At 43.6% G+C, this 26,241-nt stretch overlaps 1 protein-coding gene across 2 annotated transcripts in view; it reads right to left on the bottom strand.

Moving 5' to 3' along the window:
• Positions 1-33: 33 nt before the first annotated feature.
• Positions 34-26,241, bottom strand: part of IGF1R (insulin like growth factor 1 receptor) — a 173,280-nt gene continuing 147,072 nt past the window's right edge. Inside the window, exons 12-21 of one of the 2 annotated variants that reach the window (XM_032123429.1) lie at positions 25,413-25,549; positions 24,949-25,108; positions 23,823-23,925; positions 22,401-22,471; positions 20,877-21,106; positions 20,494-20,604; positions 19,703-19,862; positions 17,397-17,526; positions 13,664-13,798; positions 34-7,549 (exon numbers count right to left, since the gene is read on the bottom strand). In XM_032123429.1, the coding sequence (XP_031979320.1) occupies positions 7,183-7,549; positions 13,664-13,798; positions 17,397-17,526; positions 19,703-19,862; positions 20,494-20,604; positions 20,877-21,106; positions 22,401-22,471; positions 23,823-23,925; positions 24,949-25,108; positions 25,413-25,549 (1,604 nt within the window). In that variant the 3' untranslated portion in view covers positions 34-7,182. Of the gene's footprint in view, positions 7,550-13,663; positions 13,799-17,396; positions 17,527-19,702; positions 19,863-20,493; positions 20,605-20,876; positions 21,107-22,400; positions 22,472-23,822; positions 23,929-24,948; positions 25,109-25,412; positions 25,550-26,241 lie in introns of both variants that reach the window. The other variant, XM_032123428.1, reaches the window with a different exon arrangement.

The raw sequence follows: 26,241 nt of genomic DNA on the forward strand, positions 1-26,241 counted from the left end.
GCATAAGGAGCAACAAAATCACAAACAGGCAAATGCATACAGAATTCTTTTATTTAACTTAAATCATGTAGTACTGAAACTACTAGAAAAAAGCAGAGTAAGAGAAACTAAAGGAGCCTTAGCTTCAGCCATTCAAAATAGACAAAGTTTCTTCTTTTCATAATGTAAAGAATCCCGAGTATATCGCAGTAACAGGAATAAATTCTTACAACAGAATATACAAAAACATTTTGAAATTTTTTAATCTACTGATTCATTTTAATATAAACACAGGAATTTCTTTAGGAATAATTTATACACAGCAAGTCTTTTTATGTAATAAATTGGCCATGTTATTGTTTAATTTTCTCTTAAAAAAATTTAAACAAGAAAAATTGGAAAATGTATTTGCAACTGCATCCATTCCTTAGCACTTTCTAGTTTTGCTTTTGTCCCAGAGGTAGACAAACTCTGGCCAATCCTTTCATCTCAAACCTCACTGGTTCAGAAAACAGAAGAAGTGAAAGGTGTCCCTGTCCATAGCAGAGGGGTTGGATCTTCAATATTCTTAAATAACAATAAATAGGGACCCTGCCTTGCTCATTTCAACAAAGCTTCCAATGGTACTCAACAGCTTTAGAGGCCGCATACAAACATTTAAAGAGATAAGAAATTTGCAAAGAGTTCTTTAATAGCAGTTACGAAAACCATCTTCCCTCTTTCCCTTATGCAGTCGCATCCTTCAAAGCACAAGGCCCCCGTGGCACAGGTGCTGAGCGGCCCCGGAGAGCCTGGGGAGCAGCAAACCCTGCTCTGTTTCCCTGACCAGTGAGGTTCTTGTAATCCATGAAGGTAACTGCCCTAGACAGTGAAGTGAAATGACCAGGTAAGATGATCCCACCCCAACCAGAGGGCTCTGGAAGACCAGGATACTGAAGATACAGAACATTTTCCCAACTCCTTTTCTCACTCGCTGTATACTGGGTCACAAAGCTTGGGCGGGACGGGGGAGAGGGACAAGCCATGAATTGGACAAGTCAGCAATTCCTTTTTGGCATATTGTAAAGCTAACTAGTAACTGGTACCATGGAAAAACTGATCACAGACAGACACACCCACACACAGACACAGAAAAGTGCCTTTAAATTATATTTTAGGCATTTATAAACTACAAACATTTTATAAAATTATTCTATGTACTTACAAAATGCAATGAAACATTTAATTAGTTCTTGTAAACCAGATCTTTGTCAACTGACTACCCGTAATCTACTGGACTTAAAGCCCTATTGAAAATGCTAATTAATGGTTACTAATCAACGGAACGCATACCCAAAAAAAATATATGAGCACACACGCATATGCACACACACAAACTAGTGAAGTCCTAAGGTACTTGCAAAACAGGCCGACTGTAGGTGAGACAGATCCGCACAGGCCGATGACCAACCACTGTCACGTTTCTGGTAAGGAATTTACCGCTCCAGCTGCAAAGTCCAGAGATTTATTCACAAGTACCAACGATGAGAATTGTGACACCTGAGCGCTGATGCTGTCCCACAGATTAAGCTCAGGATACTACCTCAAACTTCTGCCAAGCCCTGTGTCTCTGTAAATCCCCATTGCTGCATCCTTTGTTTTCAAGTGTCTCCCCACAAACTCCTCCATGCTGACTGACCCGGCTGCTCCATGTCAGAGGCTGTTCAGCACCTCTGAGCAACCAGTTCTGAACCGAGGTGTCCTTCGAAGCCCTCCTGCCTACTTGAGTTCTGTATCTTCAGCACCCCTGGCCACTTGTGTTGTTTCTACACACCATTCTTCAATCCTTGTCTGCACATCTACTCACGGGTTAAGTTGCAATATCTGGCTTTATCACTGGTTAGTAAGGAGTGGATCCCTTGCACCTTCCTCCACTGTTGTTCAGCCCAGCGATTGAATACACGGTTGACAAACAAAATAACAGGAAACAAGTGTTACTTGTACTAATGGAATGAAAAGGGTTTAAATATATATATCTATATTATAGATATACATATGCAGATATATATATGTATATATAGATATATATGTATGGAGTTACACCAATAATAGGAGTGTTCACTTAGACTTGGATTGTACCGAACACCCCTCAGCAGCTCCCAGAGGGCCTGACAGCAGCTCCCTCTGGTCACCAGTTGTCCTGGGCAAACTGGGCTTTCTTTCCTTTAAAAAACCAAGAGGAGCATCAGTGCGGCCACACCTGGAACCACACAGTACTTGGCACCAGCTAGGAGGAGCAGGGGCGTAATACAGGGTGGCTCCACACTTTGCACCGCGCTCGGCTGCTGCCTCTGGTTTATCATCCCCCCAAGGAGCACCTGATTTAGTGCCACAGCTGTGTTTGCACAGGAATCGTGTTCCCTTGCAACCAAACCACCTCCTCTGCCACGGGCACTCTGAAATGCCAGTGAGGAGTGACCCGGAGCCGAGCCCTGCAATCCCAGCCGCCTGCTCCCCTTGGCAACGCCAACTCGTTATCCCACTGCATTGAAACATCATGGTGCCATTCGTCAAAATGCTGGTTTTCAGGGCTGGGTGGGCTTTTGTGTTTAATTTATAAACAAACTGGATTACTTTAACTTTATTCAAACATAGCTGAAGTTCTAAATAAATTTTCCATACCAGACAAGCCAGTGGTCTCAGGGAAGAACAACATTACAAACCATATTATGACTCTATCAAGCCAACATTAATTCTCAGTTGTTCACATGCACAAACAACTCGATTTACTGTCCAAGGGAAGTCTGCATGAAAACCCATGTGAATAAAGCTATTCAAAATGCACAAAACACAACAAAAAAAGCTATGGAAACAAACAGAACGAAAAAAGGAATTAAGCTTGAATTGCAAACACAGAACGCAATGGTATCATGAAGGTGGTTTGGTCCAGGAGAGCTGACTGCCATCACGCACACGGACGCGAGGCCTCGTGGCTGTCTTCTACTGAAGTGTTTTTTGAAATGCTTCTCGTGATGCTACGTCATTAGTGTTTCTTCCTAATGCATTGTAAAACCACCTATGTACAATTCTACAAACCAGTAACTTGGACAGTTTTAACAAAACCCTCCTAGCCAGCTGAAAGATCTGAGGATCTCCAGTTGTGGTAATCAATATGTGCAAGGAAGGGGAACAGCCACTGCACCCAAAGGTCACTGGAACATCATCAAACATGGAAAACAAAACCAATCTAGTGAAAACTTCCAATTTTGCTGGTTTCTCAGGACTAGGGAGAAATGCTCCCTCCAAAGACAAACTGTAGTAATTAACCACAGTGCTGTGTGTCCAAGAGGCCGCGTACAACTCCAAGTAGCCAAGCACCACATTACTCAGATACCACAACCAACACCTGCACAAACAGCTGCCAGAGCTGGAAAAAAAGGAAACATTATACATCAAGTTGATGGCAAGCTCCTGTTAGTCCTGTGTGCTTGTAAACCAGTTACACGCCGTCAGAGGGCAATTAAAATTTGATGGCTGGTCCATCAGAATCCACAGCTACAATGCGTATAAACAGGGGAAGAAAAGGGAACTGACTTTTTACTGGCACATTAAAAGAAATCAGTTCAATGTTAGTTTTGAAGGAAAAAAAAAAAAGAATCAGTGCTCTCATCAAACAGAAGCAGCAAAGACCAAAGCTGTAAATTTGATGTAGTATTATCATCGGCAGCCTGTGACAGGTTTTGGTCAAGAAAGCAATGCCATCATGTATGAGCCAATTTATTTTTGTGTTCTGATTCAGCCAAGTATCTTTCTGATGCTTGTGACATCTGAGCAAGAACTGGCAGGAATGACTTAGCCCATTCTACAGGACAAACAGAAAGACCATTCCCTTTAGTATTTCTTCTAGACCTTCAAACATTGTAAACATTTGCTTTCTGTAACAGATTTCAGGAAATACTCACAATTTGAAGTTCCCATATCAGGTCAGCTGCGTTTCCACTCATCCAAACATGCAGCATTTTGCTGCTGACCCAAGGGCTGCTGTGACAGCACATTAGAAAGCCTCTGTGTTTCCTTAAAGAATGGTCACCCTAAGTCAGACAACTCTTGGATTTCTCCTCACAACAACAAATCTGAAAAAATTGGGAGAAACCCCTTGGAATTGAGGCAAATATTCTGAGGTGACCCTCTGTGACAGGCAGTGACTCTTCCCCTCCAGAACCTAGAGCATGTGGTATATGGAGTGAGAGGTTACCAGTATCAACGGCATTTATTGGCTGCTGAGAAATGTGAGATGTATTTTTTTTATATACACACATATAAAAAAATAAGAGTGAGGTAGATAAATGTTTGAAAAAAAAAATCAAAAACTGTCCCCCTGTCATACTCTAAAACCCTTATCTCAGTATTTAAATTCATTATGGGGCATCTCTACAGTGATTTAAACTGATATCACAAAAATAAATAAAAAATCCTACATAGAATACCTTCTTAATTAACTTTTTTGTCTTTTTCATTTTCAAAAGGGAGAAATAACTATGGGACAGAGGCAAGAGAAGATAATGGGACCTAAACTACACAAGCAAAAAGCACTACAAACTTTTAAAAATCTCCAGTCAAAACTAGCAATCAGTATATTTTAATTCATTGTTCTTACTCAAAAGATTTAAACATTTCCATCCCAGAACCACCTCTTCCTGCCATCGTTTGGTTGGATCAGTGCTAAACAAAGGCCTAGACTGGAACTAAGGTAAGATCAGCAACTGGTACGACTCCTTGGGTGTCGACTTCCTGATGGCCCCTCCTTCCCCTCTCACCAAGGCTTCTGCAACTGAACAAACAAGCTCACTCGTTCTTTTGTTCTGAGGTTTGGTCTATGATTTAAGCCACAAGCTTGGACTTGTACAGGTTTCCATAGCTGCCAACGCTTCACTGTTTGCCTGCCAAGCCACCGGCCCCAGCTCCCAGCTTCCCACCAGACCCACGGAAACAGCACGGGGGCTTCCCTTTGGTTGGGGGTGGTTTTCTTCACCAGAGGTGTGAAGTGCAGCCCAGGTGCCCTCCAGGAGGGCTTTTCTCCACAAGGGCTTCCCCATCAGGAAGGTGAAGAGCTGGGGTTGGCTGGAGCCAGGTGATCGATGGCCACCCTAGGAATGCCTGGCATTGCCAGCTGCACCTGGCACAGCTCTTGTTCAGAGGGTGGAAGGGTTAAAAGAGTCTTTTTAAGGATCAGTGACCCAAAAGCCTAATGTCTGCTGTTGTACCCAACTAATAATTTAAAAAGAATACATGTATGGTTGTGTGTCTGTGTGGGAATGGGTGGGTGAATGTGTGCCACGACCAGAACAAGCAGGGAGGGCAGGAGGGGTAGGACCCTTGTACAACAATGAATATAAACACTGAACAAGAATGTACTAAATAGTTAACCTTTTGTTTCTGACCTGAGTTTGTATCACGCCTTGCACTGTAAGAGACTCGCGTGCTGTCTGGGCAGAGGTTAGTGGGAAGGAAGGAAAACTGGGGCTTAAAAACACCACACCACAGCACTGCCAGAGTGTTCCCGTGCGGGGTGTCCCTTCTTTCTCCTTGTCCCCCTCCAAAGCCCTGTAGCCCACACAGCCAAGATGATGTAAAACAACTAATGGGGGGGGGGGGGGGGGGGGGGGGGGTAAAAAAAAAAGAGGAGGAAATGTATTTATAAAAAGGCATTAAACAGTTCATGGCAAATCATATGAAAGGTATCAGTTACTGGGAAGGAGGAAGTAAAAGTTACACACTATAGTACAAAGCATAAGAAAATTTGTTGAAGTGGAAGGGAAGGGAAGGAGGGCAGACCTGAAGGTTTTCATAGATTAAATCCACAAAGATAAAGAACAAAAAAAATAGCAGCTTTTTTCTGTACAGACATATAGATGAGTATCTGAACCGTAAAAAAGTTATAAAAGTGACACAAAAGACAATGTGTATGCAAATGATCCATGGTCTAACATAGAACTGCAAGACCCTTCGAGAAGTCTTAATAATAAAGAGAAAAGGTCAACAAAGCATCATATACTTGAATCCGGTTACTGCTTTTTTTTTGTCTTCTCCAATTTATGTTTCTAGGTGTTTTTTCCTTGCAAGCCTGTGAAGGAAGGCAGGCTGCAACGATGGAGATCTCGGCCGCTTATTTTCAGGTTTTTCATAACACACTTTTGGCGGGCGGTTGACATTTTTTGTATGAAATGTACATTTGTTTAGCTCACCACTGCCAGGTTTGTCCAGAATTCACTGGGATGGGGACAGGGGTGGAGGGAGGGCTGGTTTTTTACCCCATCCCTTTTATCTTCTCCATCACAAGAAAAAAAATCATCACATTTTGTCCAGTTTTGAAAAAAGATCTAGACAATTTGAGTTTTTTAGGTTTTTTTTTTAAATACCAGTGCATGACTGAATAGAACATATTGGTCAGGATCTGTTTTGAACAGAGCAGTTGATTACTGTGCTCCTTCCATTTCTACAAAAAAAAAAAAAAAAAAAAAAGAAACCAAAAAAACAAATGAAAACAAAAAACAAAGAGTTCATTTTTTTTGGCAAAATTTGGCAGCGTTGAAAATGGTAACAGCCTTGGACGAATGATGGCCCTTTTTTATTCTTTTACATGTTCCTAAAAAGATTAAAGAGCAACATTAAAAATCCAGTCTTTTTTAGTTTAGGGGTTTTTTTGTGGGGGGTTTTTTTTGTTTGTTTGTGGTTTTTTTTATAAAGACCTACAGTGTTAGGCAGGTGCTTGCAGGGGTACCGGGAACCACCTGGCCTGCGATATCTTTGATCTGATGAAAGTGCTGTACGGTTGAACTTGCACGCAGATATGTTTCCCATTATGAAGCAAGAAGAGAGACAGAAAGAAAGAGAAAGAAGAGAGAGGAGAGAGGAGAGAGAGAGACATCAGATCTCAAGTTTTCTGTTGCTATTAAGTGTTAACATTAAGAGTTTTAAAAGGCCAACTGTGTGCCCCATGACTGGAGTCCTTGACTGAAACAAACATCTGCTTGCATATTGAAAAAAAAGAAAAATACGGTAACTTGTTTACTGAAAAAAGGGTTCTCCCAAGTGCAGCTATGGCAGTTCTGAAGATCCACTGAGGTACAGTAGGCTTTTGAATATATTGTGATTTTCTTTCTTTCTTCCCCCAATGCCTGTGTTTGTGTGTGTTTTGTTTCTGTGAGGCTCTGGCTCCGAGGATCAGCAGGCCGAGGACTGGGGCAGCGGCAGGGCCCTCTCGTTCTTGCGGCCCCCGTTCATGTGCGCGTACGGCTGTCGCTCCTCAAAGCTGGCCCGAAGGACCACCACGCCGGGGCCGTTCTCGGCCTTGTGTCCTGAGTGCTTGTCAGTGGGTTGGAGGGTGGAGGAGGGGTCTAAAGGAATGCTCTCCATGTTTTCAGTCTCCAGGTCAAGTTCCTCTGTGTCCGGAGGCTTGTTCTCTTCACTGTAGAAGAAGGAGACCTCTTTGAAGGCTGGATCCAGCTCATCTTTGATGCTACCGATGATTTCCAGGAAGGAGGGTCTCATCTTCGGGTTGTACTGCCAGCACATGCGCATCAGTTCAAACCTGGGCAGGGAACACACAGGAAAAACATTTACTGAGGTGTTTTAGAGCCAGGATTGAGTTGGACCACGCGCTTTAGAGAATCATTCCACTCCCTTGGAAGCCAAAGTGACAGAACTTTCACAGGCTGAGATCCTCAGGGTTGTGGGTTCAATACCCATAACATGCAATTTACTTAAGAGTTGGACTTGATGATCCTGGTGGGCCCCCTCCAACTCAAAACATTCTGTGAATGCCTGTGTCACATTTCCACCTTCCTTCTCATCACCCATTTACTCCTATACCTCCTAGCTCACTTTTTCCGCTCCCTCCCACACACCTGCCCACATCTCGTGTCTTACAGGTTCCTGACATTCAGAACTATTTCATACTTCTATTCCAACTTGGTATTTCTCTTTTTCCTCTGAATTACCCTGTGCTTACTCAGCCGTAAGTTACATGATTGCACCTCTTGGAGTATCTTTTTCAAACAACTCATCCCACCCCATCAATACTGGCTTGAAAAAAAATTAAAATAGGAAACACACACAAGGTAAAGCACTGCCTTTTTCCACTGAAAGAAGAAAATTACATTAACTGTAATCCCCAGTGGACATTTGCCAATCTCAAAGACATTCTCTGATATTTTTATTTTAAAATTAGGTTGTTTTCATTTACAGCCAGGGATGCATTAATATTTTACAGAGTGTGAGATCATCTGTTTAAGCACATCCATGATTAGATCTGTACAATGTCCCATGCTGGCAAAACAAAACCACAAAATAAAACAGACATAATGAAAACAGCATTTTCATGACACAGCAAAATTGGATATTCCCAGGAGATTGCCCTGAGCTTTAAACATAACACAAGAAAGGATTTCACCGTCTGTGAAGGTGGAATAGGGATGTCTTCTGTTAACACAGTGCAGTAATAGGACAAATTTAAGTAAGAAAAGAAAGATTAGCATTAATTCTTCGAGCCAATCCTCTGTGTACACAGTGCTCAGAGGAACACGCTGTGTGGAGGAAGTCACTGCTGGCCAAAACTACTACTCTCTGCTAGAGTAAGAATGGATCTAAAAATAAAATAAAGCCAAGAAATCCCTCAGTTAAGGTGATGCATTGGAGAATCCTTCATGTCTCTGACTCACCTGCCAGCACTGGGACCTGCAGCTCCAGTCAGACCCCCTTGGCTTGCCAGGGTTTATTTCCCACCTCTGCCAGCCTTCCCTTAAGCCAGGTCACTTAAGCTTTAAGCTTTAATTCTAGACAACAACAATACCATATTTCCAACTTCCACAGACTTTCAGAGCTCAAACGAGCAATTCTATCTGATCTTTTCATTAGCTCTCGCTGCTTTGTTCCCTCGGTTTACCAGATCTCTGCATCAGCGTGGAAAGATTTTATTTTATTTTTAAGTTAAAAAGACAAAAACAAACTAAAAAAAAAAAATCACTCTTTTTGAATATGACCGAAGTCCATCCTAGAGTAATGTGCCTGCTCTAGAACAAACCTTCCAACAGGACTGACACTGAGCTGGAAAACCCTGTGCTCTGCAGCCCATGGTGGGTCTGGAGAGAGTTCGGGAACCCTGGCCCGAAGCAAAGCCCCAGCAAAGAAAGCCCCTCTCCAGAAACTCAGGAAATTGGGAAATACTGTTGCACCTCCACTGTGTTCTCAGCTGACATAAACCAGCAGAGAGGGGAAGTGGCTGTGTTTGGGCTGCAAACACTGCTGAGTGCTTCAACCAAACCCAAAGCAATCTTCACTGAAGTGCATCTAAAGTGCCCACTATCCCTGCCAGAGCTCCACTGGCACCGCTCCGCGTGAACAAACGTCAGCCACCTGAGCATGGCCTTGTGACACCCAACAAGAGCTGGCAAAACCAGTCTGTGCTGGGAGAACTCCCCGGGTACTCAATGCTGCATTGTAACCGCACGTAGACACGTAAACACTGCCCAACTCCTGCTTGTTTTTGAGTCTGTAAAAAGCCTTTCAGAGCAAAAGCGGAGCCAGACTATAAAACTGCACCGTACCCTCACCCACAAGCAGGGAGGAAAGCTTGAGACATAAATATATAAAATCCATTTCTGTTACTTCATTGCTGTTTCCCTTCCAGCTGACTGCTGCGTCCCTGAATAGAAGCTTGGCTGGAGCCAGGAACTCTGGATATTTGCTGGCGCTGTGCCCCGAGGCCTAAGGGCAATGCTAAGGAGATACCACAAGCAGCGGAGTAATGCATGTGACATCAGCACAAACAAGGACATGTGATGTTTCTTTTAAGCCATTCCAGATTTAAAAACCCTACAGAGTTCCCATAAAAGGATTTTTTTTCCTTTTTAACTCTGTGTGTTCACAGACCTTGTTTACATTATCTTAAACAAAATAAAAACCTTTCCAATAGACAATGGAGGAATTTACAGGCTGTTAATACAACCTGAGCAGATTTATGAAGTACGTTCCTGACTGCTGGCAAGCGAGCTCCAGGGAGCTGGAGGCAGCATCATGGGAGAGGGGAATAGCTAGCATCCCTCTATGCATCTTTTGCTCAAGGAACTGAGCAGAAATTGAGTTCTGTTTTGCACCGAGACAATAAAAAAAACAGAAAATGGAAAGTTCCTATAGAAGCTGCATTCCATTTGTGCTTTGCAATACACTTGATTTGGTGGGGAAAAGCAAAAGGACCTCTCCTCCCCTGGTGGTGCCATGTGCTGCCAGTGCCTCTGCAGAGCAGACCCCGGGTTCTAAGCAGGAACAAAGGGAAATCAGCACTGCGTAAATAGTCTACAATGCATGTGGGGGAAGCAATCCTGCTTCAAAAACAGAGTGGAATTCCAGCCTCCACAACTTTTAAAAGCCCCATGGGAACACACTGTCTGAGAGCTTCAGATGTACCAAAGCTTGGTGCCACGCAGCCGTCACCTGATGAGCGATGCCATAACAATGGGAGGACATAAAAACATCACTGAGTGCACAGGAAGAGGAGAAAAACAGCAAAGCTTCTCCTGGCACCGCCTTACTGAACCATCTGTCTTACTGCATGGTTCTGTCTGCAAAGCCACGCGAACTATGCCAAGAGGGTGTAGCATAAACACAACTGAGGCTTGTTTCACCCTGTGGTAGAGTAAAGAGCCTCCAGAAATACCCTCCCCTTTGTGCTTTGCCCTTTCACAGGGATTCACCACCTCCCAGCCACAGGACAACCCCCTGTAAAATCCCCCTTTGCCCAAGCATCCGACACAGCCACGCTGCAGAACAGAACTTCTGCAGCTCCAGCTAAAAGCTACTGACCCACTGCTACCAGGGTCAGGGGAGCACAGGCACTGATGAGCACGACCAGCACAGCAGGGATGGAGACACAGTGTCCCAGCCCACCTGCACCATGCAGAATTCATGGGGGGGAACACAAGGTTCTGAGGGGAGCTCCTGCTCCATGGCTGGAGGGTGCAGGGCTGTGTCAACATCACATCACCCGCACGGCTAAAAACAGCCAATTTGGTGACAGCAGGATTCTTCTCTCTGTTCTCATCTACACTTCCCCACAGCAGTTACCTCCTCCACCTGTTCTGGAGGCTTCTCTCCATCAGCACACTCCCCTCTCTCCACAGACAGGTCCACTGATATTCTGACCAGAATTTCAGTTGCTTCCAAGTCAAACTAATTTCAAGAACAAAGTCCCTGTGCATTTGTAGCTACCACATGAGACACAGGAGGACAGAGCTCCCCTTCTCACCTGCTTCCAGGCAGCACCAAGCCCAAGTGACCTCCCTGGTGCCGGGCTTTGCTTTTGGGACATCTTGAGTTAATATTGGGAACCAATACCAAAATATCACAGACCAGTGTCCACCAGCAAGAATTTGTGCTGCCTAAAAAATACCTCTCACTAGCACAGATATGCCAAAGACCCTGTCTTTAAACAAAATATTTTCACAATCTCCACAAAAAAGAGGATCCCTTGGTTTACAAAGGGTTTCATAAAGCACTGGAGAAAGCAGTGGCCTGGAACGTGCTGGGATGCAGGGTAAGATCCATATGCAAATTCAGGGCTCTTGGAAACTGTTAGAAACACTCTTCTGCCCATGTCCTAGTTTTCCTGTAGGTCCCCGGCTGAGGTTACTGGGCCCTGGAGAGGACCTGTGCCTACAGACCAGGTCTCTGATCCTGCCAGCAGCTACAGTGTGTGAGTGAGGACTGGGAGCAGAGGGGAGGTCACCAAGGGTGGCACAGCACTGTCTCAGCATCCTGGGCAGAGAAAGAAGTGAAAACATGCAAAGAATAAAGCACCACAGGAACAGAAGAGGTTTTTTAATGGCCAAGTGCATGTGCAGGGAACAAAGGTGAAGGTTATTCCTGGAACTCCCTACTGTTATTCCTACAACTGCCTATTTGAATTTCAGCAGATTTGGGTGTCTGTACTACAACAAAGACAAAACAAGCTGAAAGGGAGCAAAAGCAAGTCACAGCAAGGTCAATACATTCTTTTTTTTTTTACATTTGGGATAAAGCCAGGATGTTTTATACTCAACTTTATCACTGAAAAAAAGCAAACCAAAAAATCACTACTAAAGTGGATGTGCCTTAGGTCTGAGTTCAGCCTCATTTTTCTGACAGAGCAAAGCAGCACAATTCAAATGCAGAGTTTTTTTATTCTGCACCTCTGCACTGTCAGGCTGAATCCTGCTGGGCAGAACCAACGTGTGAACAGCTTCTCCATGAGGAGCAGCACAAGAACGGCCTTGGCTGTTACACACTGGTGCAAAGATTTGCTCTGCCAGACTTTAACCAAGGTCTCCCCGCTCACAAGCCTGGACCTTGGAAGTGAATTCATCCAGTAGCAACAGCCCTGGAGCACAGGAGATTCCCTGAGGAGGGGGAGGAAGGAGAACTGGGTGGGCTGCAGCAGAGAGAACTTCTGGCCTGACTCCCCTCCCACCCCTGCCCATATCACACAGGCCCCAGGTTAATGGGAATTCTAATGCTGGATCTCTCCCCAGTGAGTTTTTTCTCACTGCAGAGGTACTTTTTTCCTGTGAACTCAGGGAGCTGAACCCGTCACATCCCCGTTCTTCCCCATTTGTGCCCATCCCCATTACACAGCTCTGACCATGTTAAACAATGTCCACTCAATCCGACTGCCAGGAATTCTCCACAGCATCCCAAAAGGGAAGGAATGTGAAACCAAGGAATCACATGGCAGCTACACCTCCCCCTGCATATACCACCCACCCCCCTCAAACAACAAAACAACACTGCCTGTCATCTGAAACCACAGCCAGGCTCCAGCCAAAAAAGCTATTTTCCTAAGAATCCCAAGCAGCTGAGGCCCTTAAGTGATTGTATCCCTTCTGTGGGCCTCCAACAAATTTCAATAACTGCAAGACACAGTATTTCCTTCCCAAAAGTCAGTTTGGGAAGTATATCAAAGCAATAAAGTCTGAACAACTGAAACTGCTGTACACAAAGGCCAGCAGAAGTATTTCAGCAATGTAAAGCTAAAAACTGAAGCTGCTGCACTGCACACCCTCTGCTGCTGTGAGGCTTTGGGTCGATCCTGGGGTAAGGGAGAGGTTTTTCTGTGGAAACCTCTCCCTGTGCTTGCAGGGAAGGAAACTGTTAGCAGGGGGGATTTATTTATCCCAATGGGATGAGTGCTTCGACTGAAACAGCACATCCAACCCAGCTTCAGATACTTTAATTTATCTGTATGCTGAACTATGAAGTTGAATTCCAGTGTTTACACACATTTCAGCTTGTCCCCTGCTCTTTTTTCGCTTTATGCTCAACAGAATTACTTTAAGCAGGAGAGACATGATTTAGGCACAGAGCCTCCTGCTGTAGCAAGTGCCACTTACGGGTTTTTATTAAGTCTAATTTTATTCAGTAGCACAAAGCTTGGGTTTTGTTTGCTTATTAGGAGACAGATAGCCCAAGGTGAGATTCTGAGATTCTGGCCACAAGCAAAGTTGTTTTCTAGAATGTCTCACTACCATAAAATACTGGATTGACAGAGACTGTTTGAGCAGCCCCTCCCACGACTGTCACTCTCTAACAGCCCCTCCTGTGGTAGGTGGGAAGAGCAGACACTGCAGGGGTCAGGAAGCACAAGCTGTGCCCACAGGGCAGTGGTGGCACTTACAGCATGTCAGGACAATTGTCTGGCTTTTCCAGCAGCCCCCCTTCCATGACGAAGCGCAGCACCTGCTCGTTGGTCATGCCCTGGTATGGCTGCTCCGCCAGCGTTGCGATCTCCCACAGCACCACTCCGAAGGACCTGCAGGGAAGATCACATTTTTAGGGGTCCTAGCCATCTTTACAAGGGTGTATTTCTTACAAGATGCTGAGTAGTGGGTGTCCATGGGTATTTTCTTTTAACAAGGAATTCCAGTTGCTCAAAAAAAGTGCCTGTGGTGACAGTCACATCACCTCCCTCAAGAGACTGCTGACTTCAAGCACACCTACTCTGGTGAGAAAAGGGCTCAGGTGAGAAAAACTCAAGTTACCCCTCTGAAACATGCATGTAACTATGTTCTTGAAACAGAGCTTCCAGCTCCTTCCAGATAACTACAAAGGACAGCGTTAGTGAAAAAAGCAGTTTGTGTAATAATAGGAATTGATTACGGGCAAAGGAAGATAAGCATAGTTACATAATTGGGTAGCTTGGATGTAAGTATTGACACTTTCTAAAAATATCTCAATTTAAAATTAGTTTATTGAGCAGACACAGCTCAAATTGTCTGCCCTGCACTGAAGAGTCATCTACTTTTAGAGCTGCTGGGCAAAGAAGGAAAATCTCAATGCTGTCTGACTTGTGTGGTAAAATGCTGAGTCAAGCTGAGTGAAAAACATGCAGTTCCACCGGGGGGCTGTTATGAAAACAGGAGTCCAGTGTCATTAGCTGGTTATGGCCGAGTGGTTTTATCTTTCAGCTATCCCTGGGATCTAAACTGGTTTGCATCTGGAGCCAGAAGCCACAAACTGCCTTGCAATTGTTTTCCTTTCAGGGGAGGGAGGGACAGGGGGTCAACTCAACATTTGGGTGCCTTTGAAGCTTCTTTGATCACCGCAGGGATAACGAGGACAAGTCTTGCACACCTATTCATCAGATTATCCTAACAAATAAACTCAGGTTGCTCCTTCCAGGCAACTACCAGCCCTGAAAGAATGCAAGATGCTGAGGATTTATTTATAGAAATCCACCCTCACCCTGAACAGTATTACATTAATTTTAAAATGTCCTCCTTCCCTAACTACAAAAAAACCCAGCCCCGTCTAATTACCTCATTCTTCAGCCTGAAAAGCAATAAAAGAATGAGTTGCTAAAATAAAGCTCCACCCTTCAAACCTCCAGATACTCTTCTTGCAGTTGCCATTTCACCTTACAGCTTATAAATCCTAGACTCTAACCACTCGACAGGGTTTTGTCTTTTTGACATCTTGGCTTCTGAAACTGATCTCGAAGAACATGGAACTACACGTCACAGTATCTGCCCAGAAAGGCATGAAAACCCTTTTGTTTACTGTTTGATGCAAATAAACGGCCCCCAAAACAGCTAAGCTCCACAGTTTACACTGAGCAACTTCAAATCTGAACCAATAGAAGGATTGAAGACGTTTTTCCTGGCATGAAGAGACCTCCAATGTATAGTGCCTGTAGTAAAAGTCACTGAGAAGGAATGATCCTTTTAGCCATAAGCAGATCAAGTAAATAGACAGTATTTCATGACAGTGCTAAGTCAAGCTCCACTACATTTGGAATTTAGATTGAAATTTCTCTGTCGCTGTGGATACATGTTCTAAACAAACAGCAAATTTCTCATGTTGAGCCCATTTTTTTGTGCCTCCAGACAAGTACACCCCTGTGAACCAAATTTCAGAGTAAATCACTCCTAACAATTAAGATGCCAAACCATCCCAAGGAGAAACTCTCTGAAATACCCACGAGTACTGTGGGCCTCCTCTCCATAAAGCAATTTTTTTCCTCTATGCTTTCAAGTAAAAATCTGTCAAGATTTTACTGCTCCTCCTCTTCAACTTTCCAATCCTGTAACCAGTAAACTACTTTCCAGGCCAGGATATTCAGTCAGACTGTCCCACTGATGAACTGCAATATTGTTTGCACAATCCTGCTTTGGACTGACAGACCAACAAATGCCAAATCACGGAATCCCAGGATGGTTTGGGCGGGAAGGGACCTTAAAGCTTATCTTGTTCCACCTCCTGCCATGGGCAGGGACCCCTTCCACTATCCCAGGTTGCTCCAAACCCCATCCAACCTGGCCCTGGACACTTCCAGGGATTCAGGGGCAGCCACAGCTTCTCTGGGCAACCTGTGCTGGGGCCTCACCACCCTCACAAGGAAGAATTTCTTCCTAATATCCCATCTAAACCTCCTCTCTTCCTTTTTAGGGAAGCGCTTACGTCCTTCCTGCAACAACTACAGCACTAATTTACTTCTGACGCTTGATTTGGCATCACACCTGGGGGGTTTTTGTTTGGAATTTGAGTTATGTTTGAAGAGTAACATCACATTAACAGTCCCAGGCTAAAGGAAAGCAGGTGTGGAACACACATGGGACATCCCCATTGCTCACCCTGATCTGCGGCCGAACCCTTTGGAGGCAACGGCTGAACCTGAAAATTCCTGTTGTGTGGTAAGAACAGACAGCTCTGCCAGCTCTTCACTCCAGGCTTGGTCAGTTCTGCATCTGCGGATTTTCTAGTGACACAGTCCAAATTTCTGTCTGCTTTGTGAAGCCATTACAAGTCCCAAAATTCTTTTACTGGGGGGACTGCCAAAAGCATGCCTGCACTGTTCCATCAGATAAATGGCTGATACAGGGCTTCCCTTCAACTCAACGTGGCTGTTTTCATCTGCTTCCCAGTCTGAGGGTTACTGGATTCAAAAGTAAGTTACTAGCCATATGTAAAATAAAATTTAAGCATCATTCTGGTGCTCTGCTTTTTCACTTGAATTCCTCTTAGGAACTTTTCGTTCAGAGCTGGTACTGTGAACTACAGACCACTGACTCCAAACTCCTCAACCTGCTCAAGGAAAATGCAGTTTACTCCTCAAACACCATTCCTACTGACTTCTAGACATTTGGAGGCAATCAGCTGCCAATTCTTTAACAGATCAGCAGTAAAAACATCTTGTTAGGAAGGCCGAGAAACCATAAAGAGAAGAGGTTTTGCCAGTACACAACCATCTTCTGCCAAGTCCTCCTTACCTATCTCCAAAAGCTGGGGGGTGTGTGCAGAATTGTTCCAGGGGATTACTTCTCCCAAGTACATGCCTCTATTAATAACTGCACAGATACAGCAAGCATGCAGTGTGCTTTGAAAGAAAACCCTATTTCTACATCTTGCAGTATATAAAACAAGCAAACGAAGCTCCAAATGGAGAGGGATATGCACAAGGGAGAACTCCCCAAAAAAGCCTGCAAGAGTACACAACTCATCTGGGGGAAAGTGGAGTCATTTACACAGAAGGTTTTGATGGAAAAGGAGGTCAGCACTAAGAACCTTTCCATATTCCTGGCAACTTGTAATGCTTTTCTTGAAGGAGGGCAATTTAAAAAATGACAATTTGCTCTTCCAGGTGAAGGTAATGTTTTTCACTGCACAACTGATTTTACAACTAACAGCAGGAAACATGCTGCCACCTCCAGTTTTGGAAATCCATTTAATTCTGCTCTCCCTGAGAGCAAAATTTAATCTCAAGAGTTCTTGCTGAAACATGAACTTGTGGAACAAGAGGGTTACCTCTGAATGGGCAGGAGAAGCAGTATACTTAATTAAGTCTACTAAGACAAGAAGAGAGGCTAGGAAGAAGGGGGTTAAAGCAGTTTTTCAGAGCCCTTTTTTGTTACCAGACGTCGGAGTGTGTTGTGAAGACTCCATCTTTCAGTGATTCCGGGGACATCCAGCGGACAGGCAGCAAACCCTTCCCTCCTTTCCGGTAATAATCTGTCTCGTAGATATCTCTCGTCATGCCAAAATCTAGAAGGTAGAAATACCTTGAATTTGTGTGAGAAAATGATGAACATTTCCCCTTCCTACAAGCCAGAGAATCACACTCGGGTGTGAGGAGTCTGCACTGTGCTCCCGTGACACTTGACTTTGCAGACACTTCAGCTGCTGCCTCAGGGCTGGTGACCTTCCCTCCCAACACCACCAACAGACTGTGCCACTGACAAGTCTGAATGGTTTAAATATAGGAATGTGAAAAGTTACAGCATTTATGCTCAAGCTTTGCAGTAAGATGAGTCTTCTGAAGGTCATATAATTCACGAATTGTTCCCCAAATTCAGTGATTTTCTTTTGTTTTTTTAAGGAGTGTAAGAAACTCCTTTAGTACTTATAACTATTGTGTTTAACTGAAGAATCTCACATGTTGAAAGAAATATTTGCCTTGGTTTTCTTTTTCCTATTTCCAAAGGTAATTCCCAGTTTCTGTACAATATTCTATTTCAGGCGCTACAGAGGATTACGCTGCTCATTTGCGATTAACACACACAAATATTAAAGACATACTTCCGGTTATATCCATGCTTAGCTGTAAATTTGTAAGCATTTTCAAGACTTGCATCTAAAAATGTTCATCCCCTTGACTGTAACTCAAATTTATTCCAGTGTTTTTTTCTGTACAATCAGCCTGAGACAGAACTGCTGGGTCTCACACTTGTCTATTGAAACCAGTTACAGTGTTCTCAGATACCAACCAAAAAGTTAATAAATCAAGGATCATCAGACCTCTGACTGATATTAAATGCTGTCTGATGACACAGAGGGCAAAATCCATTTTACCAACACAGACCTGTAACTGCCCCTTTTTTCCCCCCAGGAAACGTGTACAGAACTCCCCCAGCTCTCTCAGTTATCACCAGTCTGTGGTGAGTGACCAAGCACAACGTTCCCTGCGTACCAGGGACACCGGTACCCTCAGCGATTATGACTAAAAAGCCCATCTGTGCAGCTCTTCCATCACTCCCACACACCAGGGTGACTTTATCCCGGCTGAACGGAAGATTCTTTCAAAATGTAATGCAAATAAGAAACAGACACGCAGTGAGCACAGGGTAGTGTGGCATAAAGCTCTTCCTCTGAGATCTGAACAGTCTGAGTTGGCGTGTTCCAGCCAAGATGCTCCTAAACTGTTTCTGCATGAGGGGATTTTTAATGCTGGTACATAAACAAGAGCAATGCAGCACATTTACAAAATGCTTCTGGGGTAACCATGAACATGTTAAAGGGAAGAAATGCACCATATCTTCAGTTTAAAGAATTGTAAAACAAGCTGATGGAGGCAGGAGGAGAAAACTGGAATGGGAAGGATTTAGGCTGACTTCCCACGAACCTGCAGAAAATACACAAAATCCCCAAAAGATCTTATTTCCTAATTAACTGACTCAAAATGAAATCATTTTTTCTTTCTCCCAAATGACAGGATTACTTACACAAATTATCAAAATAGCTGAGTTAAGCTCAGAGAAAAAGAATTAGTTTCCTACAGCAGAAGGCTGTTGCTATACACGTTATTTTAATATGCACAACTCAAAAACAGCCAACAGCTTAAAATCACACTCTCTGGAGAGAAGACTGAAAAAACTCAGCTGACACTATTTTGGAGGGATGGTAAAAGGAAAAAAAAATTGGTGATCTAACAGCAGAGCAGAAGAAAAGCCATTCAGCTGTCTGGGAAGCAGAACTCCAGTTTAGACTGGAAAGCACCCAGCTGAAGTCATTCCACTTCCAACTCAGATTATGATTTTAAATAATCCTAAAATTCTCATTCTTGAATCAATAAACAGAAGGTAGAATTATTTTTGTCCATTAACAGAGATGTGAATGACACACCAGTGGTAACTACACCATCCACCCAGACGTCTGCAGTACCTGCACCTAAATCACTGCCTCACCAGCTCTTTTTAAACCCGCATGCTATACTATTGCCTCACTGGAACAACAGCAAGCAGAGGTATTCCAGAGGTTAACTCAGTGTTAACTTCTCACAGGTCTTAAATCACTGCAAGTCTTCACAAGGAACATATTTTATTCTGCAGACATTTAAACTAGAGCTCAGTTAAAAAAAAAAAAAAAAGTAAATTAAAAGCCTTCTAAGACACTGATTTTCCAGGATGATTCTATGACCTGTGTAAGAGTCAGGGCAGCCCACCTCCAATTTTGACTGTGAAGTCCTCAGCCACCATGCAGTTCCTGGCGGCGAGGTCCCTGTGTACGAACTTGTTGGCATTGAGATAGGCCATGCCGTCGGCGATCTCTCCCGCCATCTGGATCATCTTCTTCAGGGTCGGGGGAGCCTGCCCAGGGTTGTTCTGAGAAAGATGAAGATCAAAAAAATTAACAGACCACTTTCATTCTCTTGTGCACATACTGTCCTCATGTTCTGCTCCTTTAATTTATCCACATCGGAATTTCTAGATCAAGGGCAAAAGCTGCTGAGCTCATTTTCTGCATAGGCTGCTGTGATTTCAGTGGCAAGTGACCTGTGTGTCATCTTTATCCTTCAGACCCTGTATCATGTGTGACAATTCTAGCTGTTAGACTGATGGCCTATGCATGACACTTTGCACAGGAGCTAAGATAACAGATATTTACTTTCCAGCAGGGGCAATGGGCAGGACACACAACATGAAACAATTATCCTAACACATGTTCTTAAACCAGCCAATTTCTGTAACATCTTGATGAGAAAGCAGATCAGACAAGAGATCTAATGTAAATCTGGAAAAGAGGACTCAGTGACACAAGAAGGAACCTATCCCATGTGGCACTCTGCACTGCCTCATGAAAGAGCTGCTGGAGATCACACAATAGCTCATGTTTTGTCCTTAGACTGAAGGAGAAGGGCAGGAAAGGCTAATTGCCTGCTGCTTCTAACGTGAGGCTGTCTTGTTCAAGATGATTCAAACTGAAGAAACAAACATCCAGCAACTCATGACTCACCTCTGTGTCTGGCCTCAATGATCTCAGGTAACTTTTGAGGTCACCACGTGTCATCAGCTCCATGATAACCAGCGTAGGCTGGCCCTGAGAAACAACACCAAGCAGCCGAACCTGGCAGAGGAAAAACAAATGTTCAGTACAAGTACAGCTAATTATCATTTTTTCATGTTGACAGGCAGCCCTGTGGGAACCTGTGGGAAAGGTCTGAATGTAGATTTGGTTCCACTTTCTGACTGGGGTTTCACAATAATATTACAAAGCTGCACAGAGTTGAAGCTAAAAAGCCAAATTCCCACTTCAGGGCAGACATGCCCAGAACAGCCTCACGTCAGTAAGCACCAGGGCTGGATGAGTCCCAGCCTCGTCACATCTTCAGGACTCACCACATGGTGACAGTTGAACTCCTTCATCACCGAGGCCTCGTTCAGGAACTCAATCCTCTCGCGCATGCTCGCGGACTCGTTGACTGTCTTGATGGCCACCCTGGTCTCTGGCTCATCCTTCACCACTCCCTTGGCTATTCCCTCATACACCATTCCAAAGGAGCCTTGCCCAAGCTCCCGACACATGGTGATCTTCTCCCGGGGCACCTCCCATTCATCTGGAACATACACTGAGGGGAGAGAGAACAGGCCGTGATGTTCCACTGCTGCCCCTGCTGTGATCACTCCCTGCTCCACAACAGCAACTGCCCCTACAATTTTAGTGTTCAAACCCTACACAGAATGCTGAGACCTTGCACCACATGTGCGAACAGTCCAGGGTCTTTCCCATACAGAGGAAGGGGAACGATGGCATACAAATAAAGCTGCAAGAAAGGTGTACATGGACTTAAAGCAGCCTCACTACAGTACTAACATACTGGGATAGAAATAAGGAACCTCAAAGCACAAAACCAGGGTGAGAAGAAGCTCAAATCAATGCTTTAGGTTAAATCTTTTCTTGGAATGCTTGCTCTCCTAATTCTCCCAGACAGCATCAAACACACTCGATCATCTGCATCAGTTTAGTGTCTGCTGTATTCTCTATTAACAGACTAATTTTATGACAAGCAGACTCTGATCCAGCAGCTCTTTGCATGGTACTATTCTGATCCCTTGCACACACACCGTTGCACCAGCAAAGGCAGAACTTGCTGCTGCTGCAGGTCTTTGATCTTAGGCAGAAGAGAGCTCTCAGAAGGTGACTGCCAGGAGGCAGGACTGCCTCAGGCAAGAAGACATCCAGGTACTCACTGATGCTGCTGCCTGCCAGTCACCAAAGGAGGGGACAGTTGTGTCACATGCTCTGCATGGGTGAAGTGACAGGATGAAAATAGAGGATTATAGCATGAACACTGACAGACCTTTAACCCTAATGGTGTTGCTATAAAAAATAACAGTAAAATGGTCCGCTGCCACTCTGGGTAAACCCACTGGTCTCCTGGGGGCTTCTGGAAACACTATTCCAGCAAGAATTCTACAACAGCAGCACCAACCTAACCCATAAACAGAAAAACTGGGACCTCAAGGAAATTTGTCTGATGTTCTGATTTCTTCAAGTAGTGAGTTTGTTTCAACAGGGCAAAACAGAGCTTAAGATGGCAAATATGAAAGACCACAAATTCATTCATTCTTCCTTCATTCCAGCGAAAACATCACTGGAAAAGTAGGTGACAATCTGAAAGTGAAACTAGTGAATTTGAATTAGACTCAGGTAGATAAAACGACAGGAAAACAATTCAAAAACTCCCTGGTTTCAATAGACAAGTGGCATTTACGTATTAGCAATTGTGGATTCCAGGGATGTGCTAATAAAACAGAGGAAGTGGTTTTACAACATGCCTTTTAGAGTTTCATACCTTTCCAAAGTCAGACACCAACAGAACACATGACAGTAGGAGCACACAAGTAGAAGGTTACACTCACCGTCTGAGGCACTGAAGTACTCGGGGTTCACAGAAGCATAAAGTACTCCATTGCCCAGTCTGTCACTGTTCCTGTGGAAACATTGAGTTTGATTTCTTTAATCTTTAAATCTGAGTATATTTCAGACCATCTCTTCTACAACTTTTCCACTGCTTGTTCAAACACAGAATATTATTTACTATATGTGGAGTTTTTCAGACAAAGGGGACAAACTGAAATCTTATCTACCTCACATACTCAATGGGAACACAGTCCAAAATAGCTTCCCAGGAATTCTGGACTCTACCAAATCAGCGCCAGGAAAATGTAAACACAAGGTACTTTTAGCTGCTGGGTAAACTTGTTTTTAAGAAAGGCAGCTATATTTTTATACAACCAGGAGACGTGTGGCTGAGAATGCACTTTACCATCATCAGCTCTGCTGTGGGAGAGATGTTTTTTAGCAAAAGACAAGACTCTTTTTAATGGGGGATTCCATTCAACTATTTCCTAAGTGGTTCTATTTTTTTATTTAAAACCACATCTCCCAGTTTTATTGGGATGATTTTCAGAACAAGAAACATAATAAATGCACCTTGAGAGATTTTGCAGGAGACAGGCTCACAAACATTCTTGTGCTAAAACAACAGTTTGAAGAAGGAAAAATTTTCAGGAATTTCATGTAGGAGAGCCTCAGGAAGGCAAAGCAGGTATTGTAATCACCAGAGACAAAGTCCTTTCTGGAGAGCTTGAGCAGAACTGGTACCACTGTGTGCAGTGCTACCAGTGAATTAGAGCTGGAAATCATGGGATACTCAATGAGCATAATTAATAAGAGACTAATAAAAAAACCTCCATAACTAGAAAGTTGCAAGACTGAACATTTGTACTGCCATTAAGTTCTCGTTATGTATTTCAATGAGATAAAAAAAATAAATCACTAGTTACAAAAAAACCAAAACTGAGGAAAACAAATTAACAGAACAGTCCCAATGACTGCTCTTGGCCAGGATAGGATATAATTTTTTAAGTGGATGTAAAGTCTTCAAAAAACCCTCTAGAATTTGAAAAAAAATCAGAGTAACCTAAATGGAACTAAGTTTTCTTGATTTATATTGACCCGTATTTCAGCCAAATCTTCTGATTATAAAAGTCCGGTGTGTGCCATCACTGCCCCACTGATATATTCCTCACAAGCCTTCCTCTTCCCATTCAAACATGATACTGCAATAAAAAGCCTCTTCATATCTCCAGCAGCAGCAGCAGCCAGATGCTGGTAACTCTAAACCACCTCCTTTTCCACACCAAGGCAGAATCTACTTCAGCCTCTCGACTCCTCTGAATGCCATTTCTCTTTTTAGTTTCTAACTTGCTCCATGGGTGCAGATTTGAAAATAAACAATTCCCCTCCTGCAGGCTTAGGCGCCAGCACATAGAACTCACCTCTTTTTGTTAAAGACATAGAGCATTACCAGCAATCCCCCAAGGATGAGCAGCAGAGCAATAGGGAGCACAATTACCAAGTGCAGGAAGTTTCCATAGTTTGCTGCTGCAACCAACAAGAAAACAATTGTATCAGGGTTTCTATAAAACCTCTGTTAACAAAGAAACATTCAAAACCCACTCAGTGTATTTCCATACAGGGAAGAAATCAAAGTTCTCATTTTCTTGTCTGATGTGGAAAAATACACTCGGAAACCCTCCCTGACTGCAGATGAGTGAAACAAGAAAGCAGACACTGAAAGGCATTAATTTTGTACAGAACAGTGTCTGTCTGGGTTTTGTTTTCACAAGTTACGCTTAAAGGACCTGCATTCCTCAGTGAACAATACCCAATTGTTCACTTGCACATTCACCTTTTTTTCCACCTTTTGTTCACCTTGCAGCTGCTTACAATCAGAACATACATGCACTGCTCTTTCCTTCAAATTGTTCAAAGTTCAGCAACGAGGAAACCAAAAAGGGATAAAAGATGGAGTTGCAGTTTTCTGGGGATATATCTGCTCTACAACTAGATACAGAATTTCTTGAAGAGGGTTTCTGTGGTCATGTTCTTCCAAAATATAAATGACTCCCATTGTCAGGACCAGCATCACCCTTTAATCAGGACATTTTTTTCATCAAATGTCACTCAGAACAGGTCAACCTGCCAGCCAAAAATCTACACAAATGATTTGTTTCTCCTATTATTTTGCAATTTTTAAAGCAGGTTTGCCTTGTTGCCACCGGTTTCGTACACGCCAGCTCCATGTTGTTATGGCTAACATCACATTCCCAACATAGCTGCACATCCCAGGAAGCCACAGCAGGGTGTTCTCCACACCCACACCTGGCTGCACCTCTCACAGATACCCAAAGCTGCAAGGAAAGGACCACACCTCAGATACCCCTCCTGGCTGTCAACACTTGCCAAAAAAATGGACCAGAAAAGAGTTCTCAAAGAACCATCAGAAAGAGGAGTGTTCAGAGCACAGGCAAGGACCTCAGACACCCAGTCACATGAACATCAGGAATTATTAAAAAGATAATAATCCCCCAATTCAACACAGACAACAAACATTTGTCTTACATTTGGGCTGCACATAGAAAGAGATGGGCTCAGTCCAGGACCCATTCCCAGCTAAGGAAGTGGCCTGAACTCTGGCAGAATAGTTTCCAGGGTTCAGGTGAGTTAGTTTAGCTCCTCCAAGCTTCTTGTATTCCTGTCTGGAAACACATTCCCGCTTCTCCTAGAAGAAAAAAGCAATTAACACATGTTAATGTCTTCACATTCTGAAGAAAGCAATACAGCTGCAGGACAAGCTCATTTTTATAACTAAAAGCCCCACCTGATCAGTTTTACTTCAAACACCAGAAGGAGGTATGTGAAATTTAAGAACTCAAAATAAAGGAAATAAGGTAATGACATGCTGGCAGGTGCTGGGTGTCTGAAACCACAATTTCTGTTTGTGTTGCACTGTGCAGAAGCATGTTAAGAAAGATCCTTTTTTGTGTATAAATGAAGAGTTATGAGCAGTAGTGTCAAATCCTCACCTCGCCGTGCTGCCCATATTTGATTTCATACATCAGGATCAGCCCATTTGGATTTGTAGGCTCCAACCACTTCAGGTAGACGGTATTTTCCTCTTTTGCTTCCCATGATACCGTTCCTGGAATGTTATCTGCTCCCTCTGTAAAATATTTACAGGTGATGTGAGAAGAACACTATGACTGAAACAGGAACTTGAGGCAAGAGTTGAGGAAAATGGAAGATTCATTATATTCTTCAGGTGCAGAAGCTCTGCAGCAAGAGCCACTCAAATCCAGGGAACAAACTCCATTGGCCAAGGCCTGCTGGAGATTAGCTCAGTCTGAACTACTGGTTCCCAGAAAACCAGTGCAGAGCATACAGCTCCACCGGGCATGGGCTCTGTGTGCCAAAAACCCCCTGTTTATGAGCACCAAATTCTTCCTTCCCAACTCTCCCCAACACCAAAACAGTGCAGGGAGCTACTCCCACCAAATGGCTGCAAACAGCTGTAAACACACAACATCTGCCCCACTGACAGCCCCTTCTTAAAACAGTCACAGGAGATCTGTCCCCATTTAAAACAGCGTGTCATTGGCAATTTAGGAACTGCTTTATCCTTATATAGTTCCTAATAATTTTATGTGGCTTATTCAAAACTTAACAGGAATGTGAAGCCTGTGTCAGTCTGGGCTGAAAAAAGACCACCTTCTCAAAGACACAGAAGAACACAGGATTGTTTAGCCTTTAATTTCCAGAGGCATGTGTTAAAAATCCGGGAAAACTTCTTTCCTTTTCCCTGATCTCACAGACTTCCTTCTTTCCTTGAGAAAGCAATAGTTTTTGCTTTTTTTT

The sequence above is a fragment of the Corvus moneduloides genome, chromosome 13 (genome assembly GCF_009650955.1).
Source record: "Corvus moneduloides isolate bCorMon1 chromosome 13, bCorMon1.pri, whole genome shotgun sequence".
NCBI lineage: Eukaryota > Metazoa > Chordata > Aves > Passeriformes > Corvidae > Corvus > Corvus moneduloides.